The sequence below is a fragment of the Peromyscus maniculatus genome, chromosome 8 (genome assembly GCF_049852395.1).
Source record: "Peromyscus maniculatus bairdii isolate BWxNUB_F1_BW_parent chromosome 8, HU_Pman_BW_mat_3.1, whole genome shotgun sequence".
Lineage (NCBI taxonomy): Eukaryota > Metazoa > Chordata > Mammalia > Rodentia > Cricetidae > Peromyscus > Peromyscus maniculatus.
Window position 1 is genome coordinate 107,996,763 of NC_134859.1, and position 15,422 is coordinate 108,012,184.

The 15,422-nt window shown below is 55.4% G+C and overlaps 1 protein-coding gene across 6 annotated transcripts in view; it reads left to right on the forward strand.

Moving 5' to 3' along the window:
• The window catches only part of Baiap2 (BAR/IMD domain containing adaptor protein 2), a 71,069-nt gene that overhangs the window by 51,615 nt on the left and 4,032 nt on the right, over positions 1-15,422 (forward strand). For 2 of the 6 annotated variants that reach the window (XM_006987706.4, XM_016006241.3), the window contains exons 7-13: positions 5,523-5,675; positions 8,232-8,456; positions 8,622-8,823; positions 9,222-9,423; positions 10,595-10,663; positions 11,171-11,333; positions 13,027-13,061. In XM_006987706.4, the coding sequence (XP_006987768.1) occupies positions 5,523-5,675; positions 8,232-8,456; positions 8,622-8,823; positions 9,222-9,423; positions 10,595-10,663; positions 11,171-11,333; positions 13,027-13,061 (1,049 nt within the window). Of the gene's footprint in view, positions 1-5,522; positions 5,676-8,231; positions 8,457-8,621; positions 8,824-9,221; positions 9,424-10,594; positions 10,664-11,170; positions 11,334-13,026; positions 13,062-13,552; positions 15,109-15,422 lie in introns of those variants that run through there. The other 4 variants (XM_076543895.1, XM_016006243.3, XM_006987707.4 and 1 more) reach the window with 3 other exon arrangements.

The following is a 15,422-nucleotide window of genomic DNA, read 5'->3' on the forward strand; positions in this document are numbered from 1 at the left end:
ACCCAGCGGGGCCTCACACTGTAGCATCACCCGGTCAGATGAGGAAGGCTGCCCCGTCCTGTCCTTATAAGGCTGTCCTGGGGACCGCCCCATAACCACGCCATCTCTCGGGGCCTCCCGGGGTCAGCCTTGGCTGGCCTGTCCCACTTGGCTCCATTGGCGGACAGTTTGAAAGTTGAGTTTCTAACACATTAATTTTGCCATGGACTAAAATGTCCCCAAAGGTAATGTGCTAGAAACCATTAGAATAGCTAGTCCTGCCATCTGCCAGTTGTGGGCAAGATAGCCCCAACCCTGTCTACCCATGGTCAGCATCTGCTGGCTCCATGCACTGCCCTGGGCGCCAGGCCCTTCATACTGGGGAGGCTTTTCCTTGGCTTCTGTCTCGTGACTTCAGACAACATGGAGTGTCAGGTGCTTGCTGTTCCCTCCTACCCAGCACAGCCCAGGGGCTCTGAGTTGTCTCCTTGGGAGTCAGGGCCCCCAGTGGCAACAGTGGGACCAGGCCTCCTGAGCTCATTCGTGAGCTGTAGGGACCTTGGGCAGTCCAGCGGTTTGACAGCTGTGGGAAAGCCTCGGTGGTCATTGGGTAGGGTGAACCACAGCAGCTTCAGATTTTTCGAGAACATCCTTCCCCCCTCTGAGTCACCGGCTGGCTCTGGAGCAGAGGAGACACACTTTCCAGTCGCTTCTGTCTTCTCAGATTGCAGGGCTGTTCCGCTGGGGTGACTAAGTGGGAGCGTTTCTCTGTGGGTCTTCAGTGCTTCAGCTGGGCGTTTCTATAGTGCCGTCTCCATAGCACCCAGCTAAGCGAGGAGCTGTGAGGCAACGTGGGGCGGGTGGGGACAGCGGGAACCTGGCCGCCGTGGGGACAGGCTTAATGCCATTTTAAATGGCCCAGTGCCAAGCCGTTGGTAGTGCAGGCTCGGGTTGTGTTCTGTGCTCTGGGCTCTCCAGAAAGTGTGGGTGTTCCACCACTCCGGCGTGCCCTGTCCACTCGACTGATGGAGGGGCTTGGGGACCCGAGGGCCAGCCGCCACCTGTCCCTGTCCTCTGCCGTCTTCCTTGCAAGGGGACACTTCACTTGGCCCAGATTTCCAGGATCTTCCTGGCAAAATTGTGGTCTGTCTGTGAGGAGTCAGTGGCCTGGAAAAGGAGGTCAGGGAAGTCGGTGGTTATTCCTAGACAGAAGTGGCAGCCACGTGTCACTGGCAGGCTTCACTGTGCTGCTGCCCGATGCCTTAGGACCAGGGCTGACTGGAGCTGATGATGTCAGCCCAGATGGGTGTGTGGTCCAGGGCTCTTCCCTGCCTCCCAGCTGGGAATTCTCAACGGTCCCTGAAGTGTACTGCTCTGAGGCCATTTCTCCCTTTCCTTGAACCACCCTAGGTGCCCAGGCATGACCTGTGAGGTTGCTTTTATTCCTAGGGGTACATAAGTAAGTGGAAATCTTAAAAATAAAACACCATGCCCTCCTAACTCACCGGCTGCCAGGCCTGCTAATGAGGCCGGGCCCCGTACCGGTACCCTGCTCTCCGGGGAGCCGAAAGCTGGGGTAAAGGTAGTGCGCAGCCTACAAACCCAGAAACCGCCAGTGGAGGGCTGGCTTCAGGCCTCAGTTTGGAAGGTGCTGTTCTCGGGGCAAGGAGACCCAGAGGGCCCTGTGGCCTGGTTTATACTGCTGTCCTAGGTGACAGTTCCAAGTGGAGCCTCTTTTCTGAAGTCCCCTAGATAATGAAACAATGCAGATCATCACTGGCACTCTGCTGCTGAGCCCTTCTCTGGCTACTGTTGTCCTTGAGAAGTCTCTGGAAGAGAACAGTGGCCCCAGGATCCACCCTAGCCTCAAGAATCTTGGACATTCCTGAGCTGGCCACCAAGCTGAGGTCCGTGTCCGTGTCCATGTCCGTGTCCGTGTCCATATCCCTGTGCCCAAGGTCTTAGAAACTACTTGGACCCTAGTTGCTCCCTGAAGGCCGGAGTGCCCTAGTCCCAGACAGTTGCTGGCCTGGGACGGAATGAGCGAGACCCAGGAGGCCCACTGGTGTTGCCCTGTGTGATGACTGGCAGGTGTGCTCCTCCGTGACCCCAGTATGCCTGGTCTCATCTCACCAGTCTTTCCTAACACTCAGGAAGGAGCTCACACCCTGGCTGAGCCTCCTCCAAAGCTCCCTGGAGTCCTCCCAGCACAGCTCCTCTGGGGACAACAAGGCTGCATGCCCCACCCCCTACTTCCCAGAGGACCCTGGAGTGCATGGGAGGTTCAGGGAGCAGGAAGCCCTGGTAGGCGCACGTTGCATAACCAGAGGAAAAGTACTTGGCGCTGTGGAGGAGAGAGAGGAGGATCAGAGAGAATTGGCCCCGCCATCACGACAGCGGAGCCCAGTCAGGCTGGAAAGTCTCTCTCACCTGGTATTCTGACTTCTCTCTTTACAAGAGAGTCCCACCTGGCAGACCTGTGGCTGGGCCCTGCTGCCCCTTGAGAGGACCACTCACGCTGGTGCTGCCGGGGAGAGGGCTGGAGTTTAATGTGGGGCTGCAGGGGCAGGAGCCTCAAGATGTTAGGTTTAATGACAAGGGTATGGCAGGCCTTGACCTTGGAGGATATGTGCTGGCTGTTAGGCAGAGCTGTGCCTGCTCTGGTAGCCACAGTGAGGACCAGCCCCCACCCAGCTGGGCTTCCCCCTCTTCTGTCCCTCCAGCTGAGCCCTGTGTGGGGAGATGCTAAGGGAACAGCCTGCTCCAACCCCCTCTGTCGCCCACGGCTCAGCCGCCCACCCACGCTGAGTCAGAGCTCGGAGGTGCCTGTGAGTCAGCTGTGAGCACCCTGGCAGCTCAGGCCTGCCCCCTGCTGGAAGATGGCCACACTCGGAAGCACTTAAACAGCTGCTCCTGGGCCCCAAGGCTGGCTGAGCACTCTGCTCCAGGCTGTACCCCCGTTCAGCCTTAGTGGGGTGGGTGCAGGATGTGCACTGGAGAGGTGTCTCTGGTGTTTCGTAACAGAAAATTCCAGCCTGCACCTGTATGTGAATAGGCCTTTCCTGACCTTCAGACGGTTTGATTATCACAGCAGGGTTTAGCTATAGAACCAAGTTCCACACACTGCTACCAGGCCTTGGGTGCATACCGTTGCAGCCAGGTACCACAGAGGGACCAGCAGAGAAGTTAGAGGCGTGGGCATACTCCTCCCAGAGACAAAGCCATGGGCTGACCTGTAACCATTGTGTCTTCTCCATCTCAGGAAGAGCTCAAGGAAAGCTGGGCATGGTGGTGTGTGCTTCAGCCCACATGTGCCCCTGACCTGGGGTGCCGACACTGGCCATTACAGTCCTCTTAAACTGTCGCTTTCCTGGTTTTCTGCCTATGGCTGACTTTCTTCAGTGTGGCCCTTTGTCCAGTAGTTCCTTTTGGTGTGGATGGCTTCTATCTCTTTTGAGGCTTTCTTTCAAATTGTGAACTACACATAACTGATACAAGTCACCGTTTTAACCATTAGGTGAACAGCTCAGCCGCAGGAGCACTTTCTTTGGCTGGTTGGCTGATAAGGTCTCAGGTATCCTAGGTTAACCTTGGACTCCCTGTACAGCTCGGAAGACCGTCAGGAGTGTTGGGAACACGGGCCTGCAGCCGCACTGCACCTTTACACTGCGCAGGGGTGGAGCCCAGGCCTGTGCTGCAAGGCAAGCCCTCTGCCAGCTGAGCTCCATCCCCTTTTGTTTTATTTTTGTGGTGCTGTGGGGGGTGGAGCCCAGGGCATCTCTTGTGCTATGCAAGTGCCTACCACTGAGCTACACTTTCAGTCCAGAGCACCTGTCTTCATGGCATGTGTCAGCACGTCCATCCATCCCCAAAATCTCTTTATCTTTACAGTGTGAGACTGTCCCCGCTGAATGTCAACTGCTACACTGATGCCATCTTTTCCCTTCTTGTCTCCATAAAATTGACTTCCCTGAGCTCTGGATTCCCCGGTCCTCTGTCTTGGCACACTTAGAATGGGCGGTTTGGTCTGGAGGTTTGCACAGGTCTTGGGGGATTTTTGGCAAGAACCTTCCTGGGTAGCTTATGTGTCCCCAGAATGCTCAAGAGAGGTTGGGAAGAGACAGCTATTGGTGGCCAGAGACAGCCCTGTGACCTCAGGAGTCTCTAGATGGGGACGGGGTGGGCAGTGCTCTCCGAGTTCTGTGTAATCACAGTGACCACATCTCTCTCTTGAGCCCAGAGTATCTGTGAGGGTCTTACAAAGCCACCCAGATTGGACACCCAGGTGAAACCCAGGTAACCCAGGTGAAAAGGCAAGAGCTTAGGTCATTTTTCACTTCCTGCTCTATGAGGGCCCTCACCCAGGCACCCCCTCTTCCAGTGACGGTGACCTGTATGTTTCTGATGAGGGGCCTCTCAGCCCCAAAGAAGGTCTCTCCTCACCTAGGTATGGTATTCATGGAATAATCTAGGATGTGCCCCCCTGCCCCTTCCCACCTCCTCATTCCTGGGTGCCCATGGTCTCTCTAGCCACAGGCTTACCGGAGTCTCCTCTGTCAGTGTCTCCATTCTGTATCTTCTGCTCAAGCTGAGACTCGGAGGCAAGAGAGACTCTAGGTGACACGAGACTAAGAAGCTGCCGTGTGCTTTGTGGAGCCAGGACACGAGGGAGCATTGCAGAAGCCCTCCACTCGGACGTGCCTGGGCTGGGTGTAGCGGAAGCCTGGGTAGAGCTGACCTGCCACTGCTACCTTACTTTCGCCTTCTCAGGAAAAGCCCAAGGAAGGCTGGGATTGGTTGTAATCGCAGCATAAGAGGCAAGACAGAAGGATTACTCAAATTCAAGGCATACTTGAGTTTTATAGTTCAAAACTAGCCTGGCTACATGAAGATCCTGTCTCAAAAATACATTTGTAGCTGGGCAGTGGTGGTGCATGCCTTTAATCCTAGCACTTGGGAGGCAGAGGCAAGCGGATCTCTGTGAGTTCGAGGCCAGCCTTGTCTACAGAATGAGATCCAGGACAGGCTCCAAAACTACACAGAGTGACCCTGTCTCAAAAAAAAAACAAAAAAAAAATTTTTTATATGAGGGTTGGGGAGTTTGTGTTGGGCTCAGTAGATAAAGCACTCGCCACAAAAGTGTAAGGTCCATGGTTCTGATCCCTAGCACCCACATAAATGCCGGGTGAGAGTGGTAGCATATACCTGGAGTTCCAGCATCTGGGAGGTGGAAACAGGGTCCCCCAGGGCAAGCTAAACTAGTAGAAACGGGGAGCTCTAGGTTCTGTGAGAGACTCTGCTTCAGTAAACAGAGTGATCAAGGAAGACACCAGTGTCAGTCTTTGGCTCCATGTGCACGCTTATGTATTCACAGTGTATGTTTATAAACCCAGAGATCCTCCACCTGGGTCCTCCACAGGAGACAAGATCCTGGGCAGCATGCAGGCATGCTGGAAGTGGCCTGCAGGGATGATTGGATATGTTGCCTAACTAAACCCTAGCAAGAGCTGCCTCTGCTCACCAGCCTGTCCTTCTGCCCCCAGTACATCGATGCCATCAGCAACAAGCAAGGTGAGCTGGAGAACTACGTGTCTGACGGCTACAAGACAGCGCTCACTGAGGAGCGCAGGAGGTTCTGCTTCCTGGTGGAGAAGCAGTGTGCTGTGGCCAAGAATTCTGCTGCCTACCACTCCAAGGTAAGCTAACACCGTGGGCTGCAGGCTGCCTGCCAGTGCAGCTGGCGCCTTTTGCAGGAGGGAACTAGCTGTGCATGGACCCAGACTATGTTCATGAGTGTCCGAGCTCCCAGAGAAGGCACTAACAGAGAAGCGTCCTTGTGCACCTCAGACTGGGGAGCAGAGTTCTAGAGGAAGAACTGCCAGGTCAAAGGGCGTGGCATTTTGAAGACCAGCATTAGAAATTGCTGGATATTTTGGGAGACTGCAACTGACTGCCTGCTGAGGAGAGCTCAGAGTGGGGTAGGTTTGGGGCCTTTCTAAAATCAAATCACCCTTGGCCTTTCTGCTGCAGCCAAGGTCTAGCTAGGCTGATGGCCGGCCCGAGAGGGAGTGGCCACAGCCCTCCTGGCCTCTGAAGTGTTAGCTTTTTGCCTTCACTTAATTCTCCTGATCACATGCTCATCTGAACACCTGGGTGACCCCTGGGCCAGTGGGTCTGCAACTGTGAAACTGACGACTCCTAGCCTCTAAGGCCAGACCATGTCACTAGACATACGGACCTGTGTGGCTTACTGTCTGCCAGCTGCCATGGTTTGGCTGTTCCACATGGAAGTGACCACCCTCATCCCACACCACACCTCCCATCTATGGTCCCTGTCTACCCCCCAAGTCCCTCCCCTTTACTGCTCCAGGTGGCCTCTTCAGAGCCCAGACTGGTCACATGGGTGTCCTCAGAGTCCCTCCTTGTCCCCACTTTCTCTGGTGCCATCAAGCACTGGGCTCATTTATTTAGCCATTCCTGGTTCCTCCATGACCACTGAGAAATGAACTTCTTTCCACTAATTCTAACGAGGACCCCTTTAGACACCCCCATGTTCCCTCTCCCTGCTTACAGCCTATTCCATCAGGGGACACACACACACACACACACACACACACACACACACACACATACACACACACACTTCCTGGGAGGTGCCACATTCCAAGACCTAGCCCAGCCTTGCTGAACAAAGAAAGTTCTTGTAAGGAGCTGCCTCCTCCAGGATGGTCTGCCATGAGTTCCTGAATATATGGCCTGGGCTTGGGAGGCAGAGTTCAGAGGCCCAGGGCATTCAAAGGGCTGACATAACCCCCAGGGGTAGGAAAGGCACAGATGTTAGACTCTTGCTGGAAACATGTTGGGGTGAATGGAACCCTGTCATTCACTACATCTGTAGGAGCTAAAGTGGGGTCAGATTGTGTCCCCTGGAACATTTAAGAACACTCAAAGACCTTAGATGTGATTAGGCAGCCCAGCCAACCACAGAGACCCTGGTCATGTCCTGGTGAGGGAAGGTGGTCTAGAAACTGTCACTATACACGCTGACATGTGTCCTTCCCACACATGTACACACATGACCTACAACCTCTGCTCTAGTCCTCAGGGCCTTGGGCACCAAGAAAACAAAAGCCCAGAGGCTGCTTTCTACCTGGGCTGTTGCGGCTGGAAGCAGGGACCCAGCCAGGTCCTGAGAGACATGCTGTCTGTGCCTCCTCCTCTTCCACTGTGCCCCTCAGTCCCCACTCTGAGAACTACTGGTAGTTTAACTAGCTGGGTGCACTTGCCAGCACAGCGCTCTGAGGCTGGCAGAGGCATCTGCGCCCTCTAGTGGGAACCAGACTTTGTGTCAGGACTAGAAGGGCTCTGACCTCCCTGTGTGGGCAGCTGGCTAGACTGCGTGCAGGCACTGAACGCAGGTCCTGATGCTGTTCTGCAAGCGTGGCCCTCTCGGGATGTAAGGGTTTGACCCTCTGCAGCACTGCGGCCCTGGAAGCCCACTTGTCATAATGGCTGCGGGGGCAGGGGCTGCCTCACCTGTACCGGATGCCAGGCAGAGCTGTACTGCCCATTCAGGCCTTTGAGTTTCTTCAAACAGACCCAAGGCCCTAGAGCAGAATTCATGTCACGTCCATGCTCCCTCATCCTCTGCACATCCTGTATGCTCACGGGGTGGGCTGGACCCGAGATAGGCCTTCATGTGCCCCAGAGACAAGCCAAGCTCTTGACCCCTAGAGGTGGGTAGGAGTGGCGAGCCTGTCTCCAGACAGGGGCCACCTTTGCACATCTCCAGCTCGTGGCTTGACCATGACTGGGCAGCTCTGTCCTGTCTCCAGTTTTAACCTCCTCCCTACCTGCCAGATGGCTCTTTCCTCAGTGCTGTGTAGTTTTGCCCACAGAGGAGCTGCCTACCCTGGGGCTGGCTGTGGAAGCTGTCCACTTTGTTTCCTTCAGGCCCCTGAGGAAGCACTTGCCACAACAGGGCCTTCTTTGGTCTGATCTCATGCCTGGTGTTCTCAGTGACCTAGCACCCAGGTGCACGCCAGGCCCTTGAGCAGGTATTCCCTTTGGAGATGCAAGGCCTCACAGGTGGCTGTGGAGTTTTGAGGAACCATTGATGAAGAACAGCAGTGGGCAGGCCAGGACACATGTAAGCAAGGTGATGGTGCTCAGGGAGACAGTTCTGGCCTGTGCCCGCTGCGGGAACTCATGCCGCTGCTGACTCCCTTCCTGTCCTGTGTCGTCCACTCTAGGGCAAGGAGTTGCTAGCCCAGAAGCTGCCTCTGTGGCAGCAAGCCTGTGCTGACCCCAACAAGATTCCAGACCGCGCTGTCCAGCTGATGCAGCAGATAGCCAGCAGCAATGGCTCCATCCTTCCTAGTGCCCTGTCAGCCTCCAAGTCCAACCTGGTCATCTCAGACCCCATTCCTGGAGCCAAACCCCTGCCAGTGCCACCTGAGCTGGCACCGTTTGTGGGGGTGAGTTCTGGGCCTTCGAAAGCTTAGGGGTGTTCCCTTTGCTTAGGGTGGCAGCATGTTCTCTAATGGGCAAGCCCAATGTGCTGAGCCCAGGCCCCTGTGGTGGGTGCAGGGTTACTCCCGAGGTGGCTCCCAGCGACGCCCTGCCCCTGCCTCTTCCTCCAGCGGATGTCTGCTCAGGAGAATGTACCTGTCATGAATGGCGTCGCAGGCCCGGACAGCGAGGACTACAACCCCTGGGCTGACCGCAAGGCTGCCCAGCCCAAATCCCTGTCTCCTCCGCAGTCTCAAAGCAAGCTGAGCGACTCGTACTCCAACACACTCCCCGTGCGCAAGAGCGTGACCCCGAAGAACAGCTATGCCACCAGTAAGGGCCTGAGGGTACTAGGCTGAGAAACCAAGGCTTGTGAGTGCGTGTGCGTGCACATGACTGTGGGAGTATGTATGTAGGTATATACGTGAACATGTGTTTCTGCATGGTATATATGTACATAGACCTGTGTGCATGTCTACAAATATCTATGGATGGTTTGTGCATGGGGATGTTACGCATGTGTGAGCATGTAGTGTGTATTGATTGGTAGAATGGCATGGTGGAATGAGACCAGGACCCTGTTTGTAGCGGACAGACAGGCTGGAGGGTGGAGGGAGTTTCAGTTGATCATGGGACAGCTCCTGTGTTTGGTCCATGACTATTGTGAATCCTGTTTGCCGGCTCCATCTGTCATGAACAGTCTCTCATGCACATACCCGTTGTCCCGGCAGCTGAGAATAAGACGCTACCACGTTCGAGCTCCATGGCAGCTGGCCTAGAACGTAACGGCCGCATGCGGGTCAAGGCCATTTTCTCCCACGCGGCCGGTGACAACAGCACTCTGCTGAGCTTCAAGGAGGGCGACCTCATCACACTGCTAGTGCCTGAGGCCCGTGATGGCTGGCACTATGGCGAGAGCGAGAAGACCAAGATGTGAGCACCCACCTGCAGGGAGCAAGTGTGAAGCAGCCTGCCCACATAGCAAACAAGGGGGTGGTGGCACTCAGGTGTGCTAGCATCTACCGGGAAACCTGAGCAAGAAAGACAAGCACAACACATAATCTCGCATATCCTGGCCTTTTCCCCACTAGCCTAATCTTTACAGAAGCCCTTGGCTGTTACTTCTGTCTCTCTGTGATTGGCTATTCTTTGCTGCTTATTTGGCACAGGACAGTTTTCTGAATGTATGTGTATGGTGGCATACCTGGCCATTTTCAAGGTGGAGGCCTATGTATGGTTTCCCTGGTAATATGTGGCAGAGCAGACTTGACCAACCTGAGACACCTCCCCAACAAACTCCTGTAGGTCTGAATAGCCTTTGGCAATGTCACCAAGTCTTAGGGCCACCCAGCTCAGCCTGAGACTCCCTGTCCCCCAACTCTCCTGTAGTTCCAAATTCCCTCCAGCAACATCACCAAGTCTCGGTGCCACCTGGAGGCAGCCTGCATCCCCAGGAAAGCAGCAAGTTTTTGTCTGAGTGTGTCTTTGACCCATATGACTAAGCAGCTCTGGCCAAATCGAGGCCAAACTGAGCTTTGCTGTGGCCCAGTAGCAGCTTCAGAGTGGGCAGAGAGCCTCCAAGAGGCTCATTGCCTCTGTCCCAGTGGTCTCCTGGTCTTTTTTTTTTTCCCCCCTTGGTTTTTTGGTTTTTTCGAGACAGGGTTTCTCTGTGTAGCTTTGCGCCTTTTCTGGAACTCACTTGGTAGCCCAGGCTGGCATCCAACTCACAGAGATCCACCTGCCTCTGCCTCCCGAGTGCTGGGACTAAAGGCGTGCGCCACCACCGCCCGGTGGTCTCCTGGTCTTACAGCTGTCACCATCATGGTAGTGGGCTGTGTGGCAGGTGAGGTACAGGTGCTCAGACCCATGGCTCCTCCAGGCTGGACTGCCTCATCCTTGGGGCTCGGTGCAGATCCAGCACCAGCCACTTGGTTGGTCTCCTTGAACATGAGCACCTAGCCTTACACAGAAGATAAGGACAGGCTGGGGAACTGCTAGGACTTTGGATCTGACAGTGGTCAACGGGGCCACCATTCTGCCCCGTCATGCATATGGAGGGCCTATAGAATGGATTCTGGGCTCTCACCTAGGACTTTTTCTCTAGGCGTGGCTGGTTTCCCTTCTCCTACACTCGGGTCCTGGACAGCGATGGAAGTGACAGGTTGCACATGAGGTAAGCATACTGGCTAGGCTGGACCCCTGGGCACCAAACTGGGCAGGCCTTCTAGGTCTTCCTCTGCCCTCCAGAGCCGTCTCATAGGCCCTGCTGTGTGTCTGAGACTATACGTGGGAGGATGTGAGATGCTGCAGTGTTAGGAGGTGTTCTGGGGATGGGTCCCGAGAGTCCTGGGGATGCTGGAAAGAACAGCGGGTGCAATGTGGGCAGTTGTTAGCCCATCATGACTCTGCTACACCTCCACTACCTACCCCTAGAGCAGGGTTGGAGGGACCCTTGAAGACTCCTAGCTGTCTTTGGCAAGGTGATTGGGCTTCACCGGGAAGCATTTGGCAGTTTCCTCCTGGTGTATCTGTATGCACAGTTCAGGAAAACTGGGCAGGGAGGCCAGAGGGGAGACCTAAAAATGTCACTGGCTACCGACAGCAGCCCAGGGCAGCTGAGTGAGAACACGGGCTGTGGGCTGGACTGTCTGGCCAGCCGCTGAGTCCCTTGTCCCCGCAGCCTGCAGCAAGGCAAGAGCAGCAGCACAGGCAACCTTCTGGACAAGGACGACCTGGCCATCCCTCCTCCTGACTACGGCACGTCCTCCCGGGCCTTCCCCACCCAGACAGCGGGGACGTTCAAGCAGAGACCCTACAGTGTGGCAGTGCCTGCCTTCTCTCAGGTGAGGCCTGAGGCCTGGGGCTGAGATGGATCTGCATGGCAGGACCACGGACTTGGCTGGCAAAACTTAGAGGTTTCTCCAAGAACCCGGCACCTGGTGCTAACTGGTGTCTGGACCTCTTGGCTGACAGGCCTGAGGCAGAGGCTCTGTGGCTGGGGACTTTAGCCACACACCCTACCCGACTTGGTGTATTCACCACCCTTCTGCTTGGTGTGCTGTGGGAACTTGGGCGTGGCTGGCCTGGGGATCATCCTGGAGACCCACTACCACCTAGGGGACAGGGAATCAGAACTCCTTCCCTAAAAGCTGCAGGGTGCTGGTGTCTAGATGGTAGTGTGATCTGCTGCTGTCCAGTGTTTTCTAGTCAGTGTGAGACCATAGGTGGCTGGCTAAGGCCTCTAGGCCCCGAGAAGGGTCCCCGTCAAACCCCTGTGCAAGTGGTAGTCAGAATGTCCTAGGTGGTTCCGGCTTTGAGTGCAGCCCCACGGACGTGCAGGGCTGGATCGTAGCTCCTGTAAACCTGGGACTCCCGTGAGAAGGAGGTTGGTCTGCTCTAGCCTTGAGTGCAGAAGGGATAGCAGCTTGTCTGTGGCTCCATCCAGCTCTAGGGCAGGGCCTCTACCCGGACATAAAGAAAGAAAGAGAGCCCACCATTTCCAAGTCTTAGACCACCTGAAGACAATCATGGTGTCCTAGAATCTGAGGGGTCTGTTGACAGTATTACCCAAGAATGTGCTGTCATGTTTGAGGTAGGCAAGATCCTTCTTTTGTCTGTACCTGTCCTGCCCTAGAGCCATGGTGATGCTTTGGAAGGGCTGCCTCCAGGGAGTCTGCAGGTCAGGCAATGTGAATGTGATTGGGGGCTTGAGTCTGAGGAGGTCTAGATTATAATGGTTCTTGGCTAGAGCCTTCTGGATCAGAGCCACACTGGAGTTGGTACTCAGAGCATGTGGTGGCAGCTCTGAGTGGGTGTCCAGTTGGAGTTATGGACCTTGGCATAGGCCAGCCTCTGGGAAGCAATTGGGTCAAAGCTGGGAAAGCTAAGGATGGTGAGTCTACTACCCCTTAATGCCTGGTAGAGATGGGAAGTCATCTGCAGCTAGCTTTAATCCATGCCCAAGGTGTCCCCTCCTGGGCAGGATACCCAGGCCAGAGCCAGCCCAGGCATCTGTGAGGTAGGCTGGCAAGCAGTGGTCTCCTGAAGCATCCTTCCCATTGCTCATCTTTCTGTCTGACTCCAAAGTCAGCCCACCAAAGTCCCTGGCTTTGCAGGAAGGCCCTCTGCCTACGGAGACCTGACCTCTCCTTGCTGTCCCTAAAGAAACTATTTCTTGGGGAAGCGCCATTACAAGGGAGGCATTTACAGTGATGTCATTAAGTATCTGTCCTGTATATACAGAAAGCATACATGGTCCAGTCTACAACTGGCCAGATGGCAGGTGTCCCTGTTAATGAGAGAGGTCACCACATCCAGGTCACCATTCGGAATAATCGTCTCTGGAAAGGTCCCCAACCACAGTGACCAAAGAGAGGGTAGAGAGTGGTAGGGAAGGAGCCAGCTTTCTGGACACCCAGCCTGGACCTCAGCATGGGCAAAGCCGTCTTTTTGAGGACTGTACCAGGGACACATTGTCCGTAAGAGTGCAGGTCTTAGTCTCTGGGGCCCAACCTGATTGCTCTCTTTGCTCCCTAGGGTCTGGATGACTATGGGGCACGGTCTGTGAGCAGGTAAGAGGCTTCAGATTTCGTTGTGGGTGGGTGGGTGGGTGGCCATGGGCTCGGGTAGAGTAACTTCTCTCTTGGGACCTAGAAAAATGGCTTTTCTTACTTTGGGAACCCAAGGCTTGACCCTGAGCCTGCCACCAGAGTTGGACCCACCCACCTCTCCTGGGCTCCTACTCTGCTCTTTTCTAAGTAGAGTGAGCATATCCTGCTGGTTCTTGGTGTCTTGGCCTGCTCTGTCCATCCCAGCCGGCAGGACAGGGTTGGGAAGGGTCGTCAGCCCACCTCTAGGCCTTTTCTCCCTAGAACCAGGTAGGACCACAAGGGCTGGAGCTGCTGCCCTGGGCACAGTCTTGTCCTGGCTTCATCATCCTCCCAGAAGCCAGGTAGCCTGGCTGCTGGCCCGGGCTGTTGCTGGGTGGCGGGCGGGCGGGCCTGCTGCCTCTGGCTGACGGTGGGCATGCATCTGGGCAGCTGTCCTGTGCTTTGTTCCACAGTGGCAGTGGCACGCTCGTGTCCACAGTGTGAGGATGCTGACCCCAGGCAGCTGCTCTGAAGAGCTCCTCCCCCGTCTCCATCGGTTTCCCTCCTCAGCTCTCGTTGGTTTGTTCCCGGGTTCTTTTCTTTCCCACCCGCTCCTGCCTTTTGGTTGGTGACCCCAGACTCTGAAGCTCCTCAGGGTCCATGGTGCTGCTCCCCGCGCCCCGTGCTCCTGCCCCCAGCAGGGTCCCTCGCCTTGAGCAGTACCTGCCAGGTGGGGCCTGCTGGCTGGGTGGCAAAGCAGTGTCCTTACCTGCTGCCCTAGCCCTGTGGTGTTCACGATGCACATCCCTTTTCTAAGGCTGGCCACGAGCCAGGTCTAGAGTTTGAAGAAAAAGAAAAATCTTAAAAAAAAAAAAGAAAAAAAAAAAGAAAAAAGAAAAATAGGAAAAAGGACTTTTTTTTTCCTAAAAACAAAAACAGATATGCATGGACTCCGGTGTACGTACTGTTATTCTGCATCTGACCCCCAGAGTGCTGGCATCTTCTAGAACAGGAAGGGGCTTAGGGCCCTGGGGGCTCAGGCCCAGGGACCTTGGCCTGCCTCAGGCCCCTTCCAAGGGCTGCACCGAGAAAAGGGGCTTACATGGGCACTCGGGAGCCTCCTGAGGAAGCTGGCCACTCCTGTGATGGAGGCTGCAGCCCCAGCCAGGCCCTGCCCATCCCACAAAGCCAGGCACTGGGCCTCTTTCCTTGGCAGATTCTGCTGGGCAGGTACATGTAGAACGGAGTGCGGCGTCCCTACAAAGGGTGGCGTTACCTCATGCAGTGCCCTGGCGGGAGCTGGGGACAAGAGCAGGTGCTGCCCGGCCACATGCGGACATTCCAAAGACCTCGAGACCAACCCCACCCGTCCATCCACACACACACACACACACACACACACACTTTTGGGGAATCATTTCTATAACCAGCCTTTGAGGGAGTCACGGCCCTGTTGCCCCTGGGCTGCAGGGGGCCGGGGGGAGAGGCGGGCCCTGGCCCAGCTCCTCCTAAGCACTCTCGTCTTTTGTGTGTCTTGGTGACTTTAGAAACAGGCACACTGGACTCAGTGGCTACTGGTTTTGTCTCTTCACACACTGAATTCTGGGCAGCGGAGCCCAAGGCCCAGCGGGCTCAGGCCTGCACCTGGCGGGAGCCCTTGGGAAGCAGCAGACGCGCCTCTGATGTGGTTAGCAAAACCTTCCACAAGCCTGCCGAGGACTAGGGCGTGGCTGGTCGAGTCTGACGCAGCAGCTCAGACACAGACAGACAGACCCTGTTTTATATTTAAGGAAAACACAGCCAGAACTTGGACCTGTGTAAAGAACTTTCTGTGTTGTTCTAATTTTGCTAAAAGTTTCAAATCCAGGGGATTCCATGTGCAATGGATGAATGTAGACACAAACAGCAAACTTGTATGAAGATGTAAAGTGCTAAAAAATATTTTTTCCTTTTTCCTTTCCTTTTTTTTAAATCTGAACTGTGCCCTGTACTGCAGTCAACTGTTGGAATAAAGGTTTTATTTATTGCACTGAGTTGGTCTGGTGCCTCCTTCCAGCTCCCTGGCATGTGTTGGGGCTGTGTGGGCCAGGCCACACCTCAGTGCACCCCGGCTTGTGGCCCAGTGCAGTCTCTTTGCTCATTTGCAGGTCATTCTGAGACCAATTCTAGGTTTGCAGATAGCGCCAGCCCAGCTGGCTCTAACGATGACACCCGGGCGGGTGGCTGCCACCCTGGCTGAGAAAGCAGGGCCTATAAGGGCCTGGCGCCGACTCCAGGAGAAAACGTGCCCGTACTGCTGTGCCCCTTAGCCCCCTTCTCTGCCAAGGACTGGAGGTTCCTCCT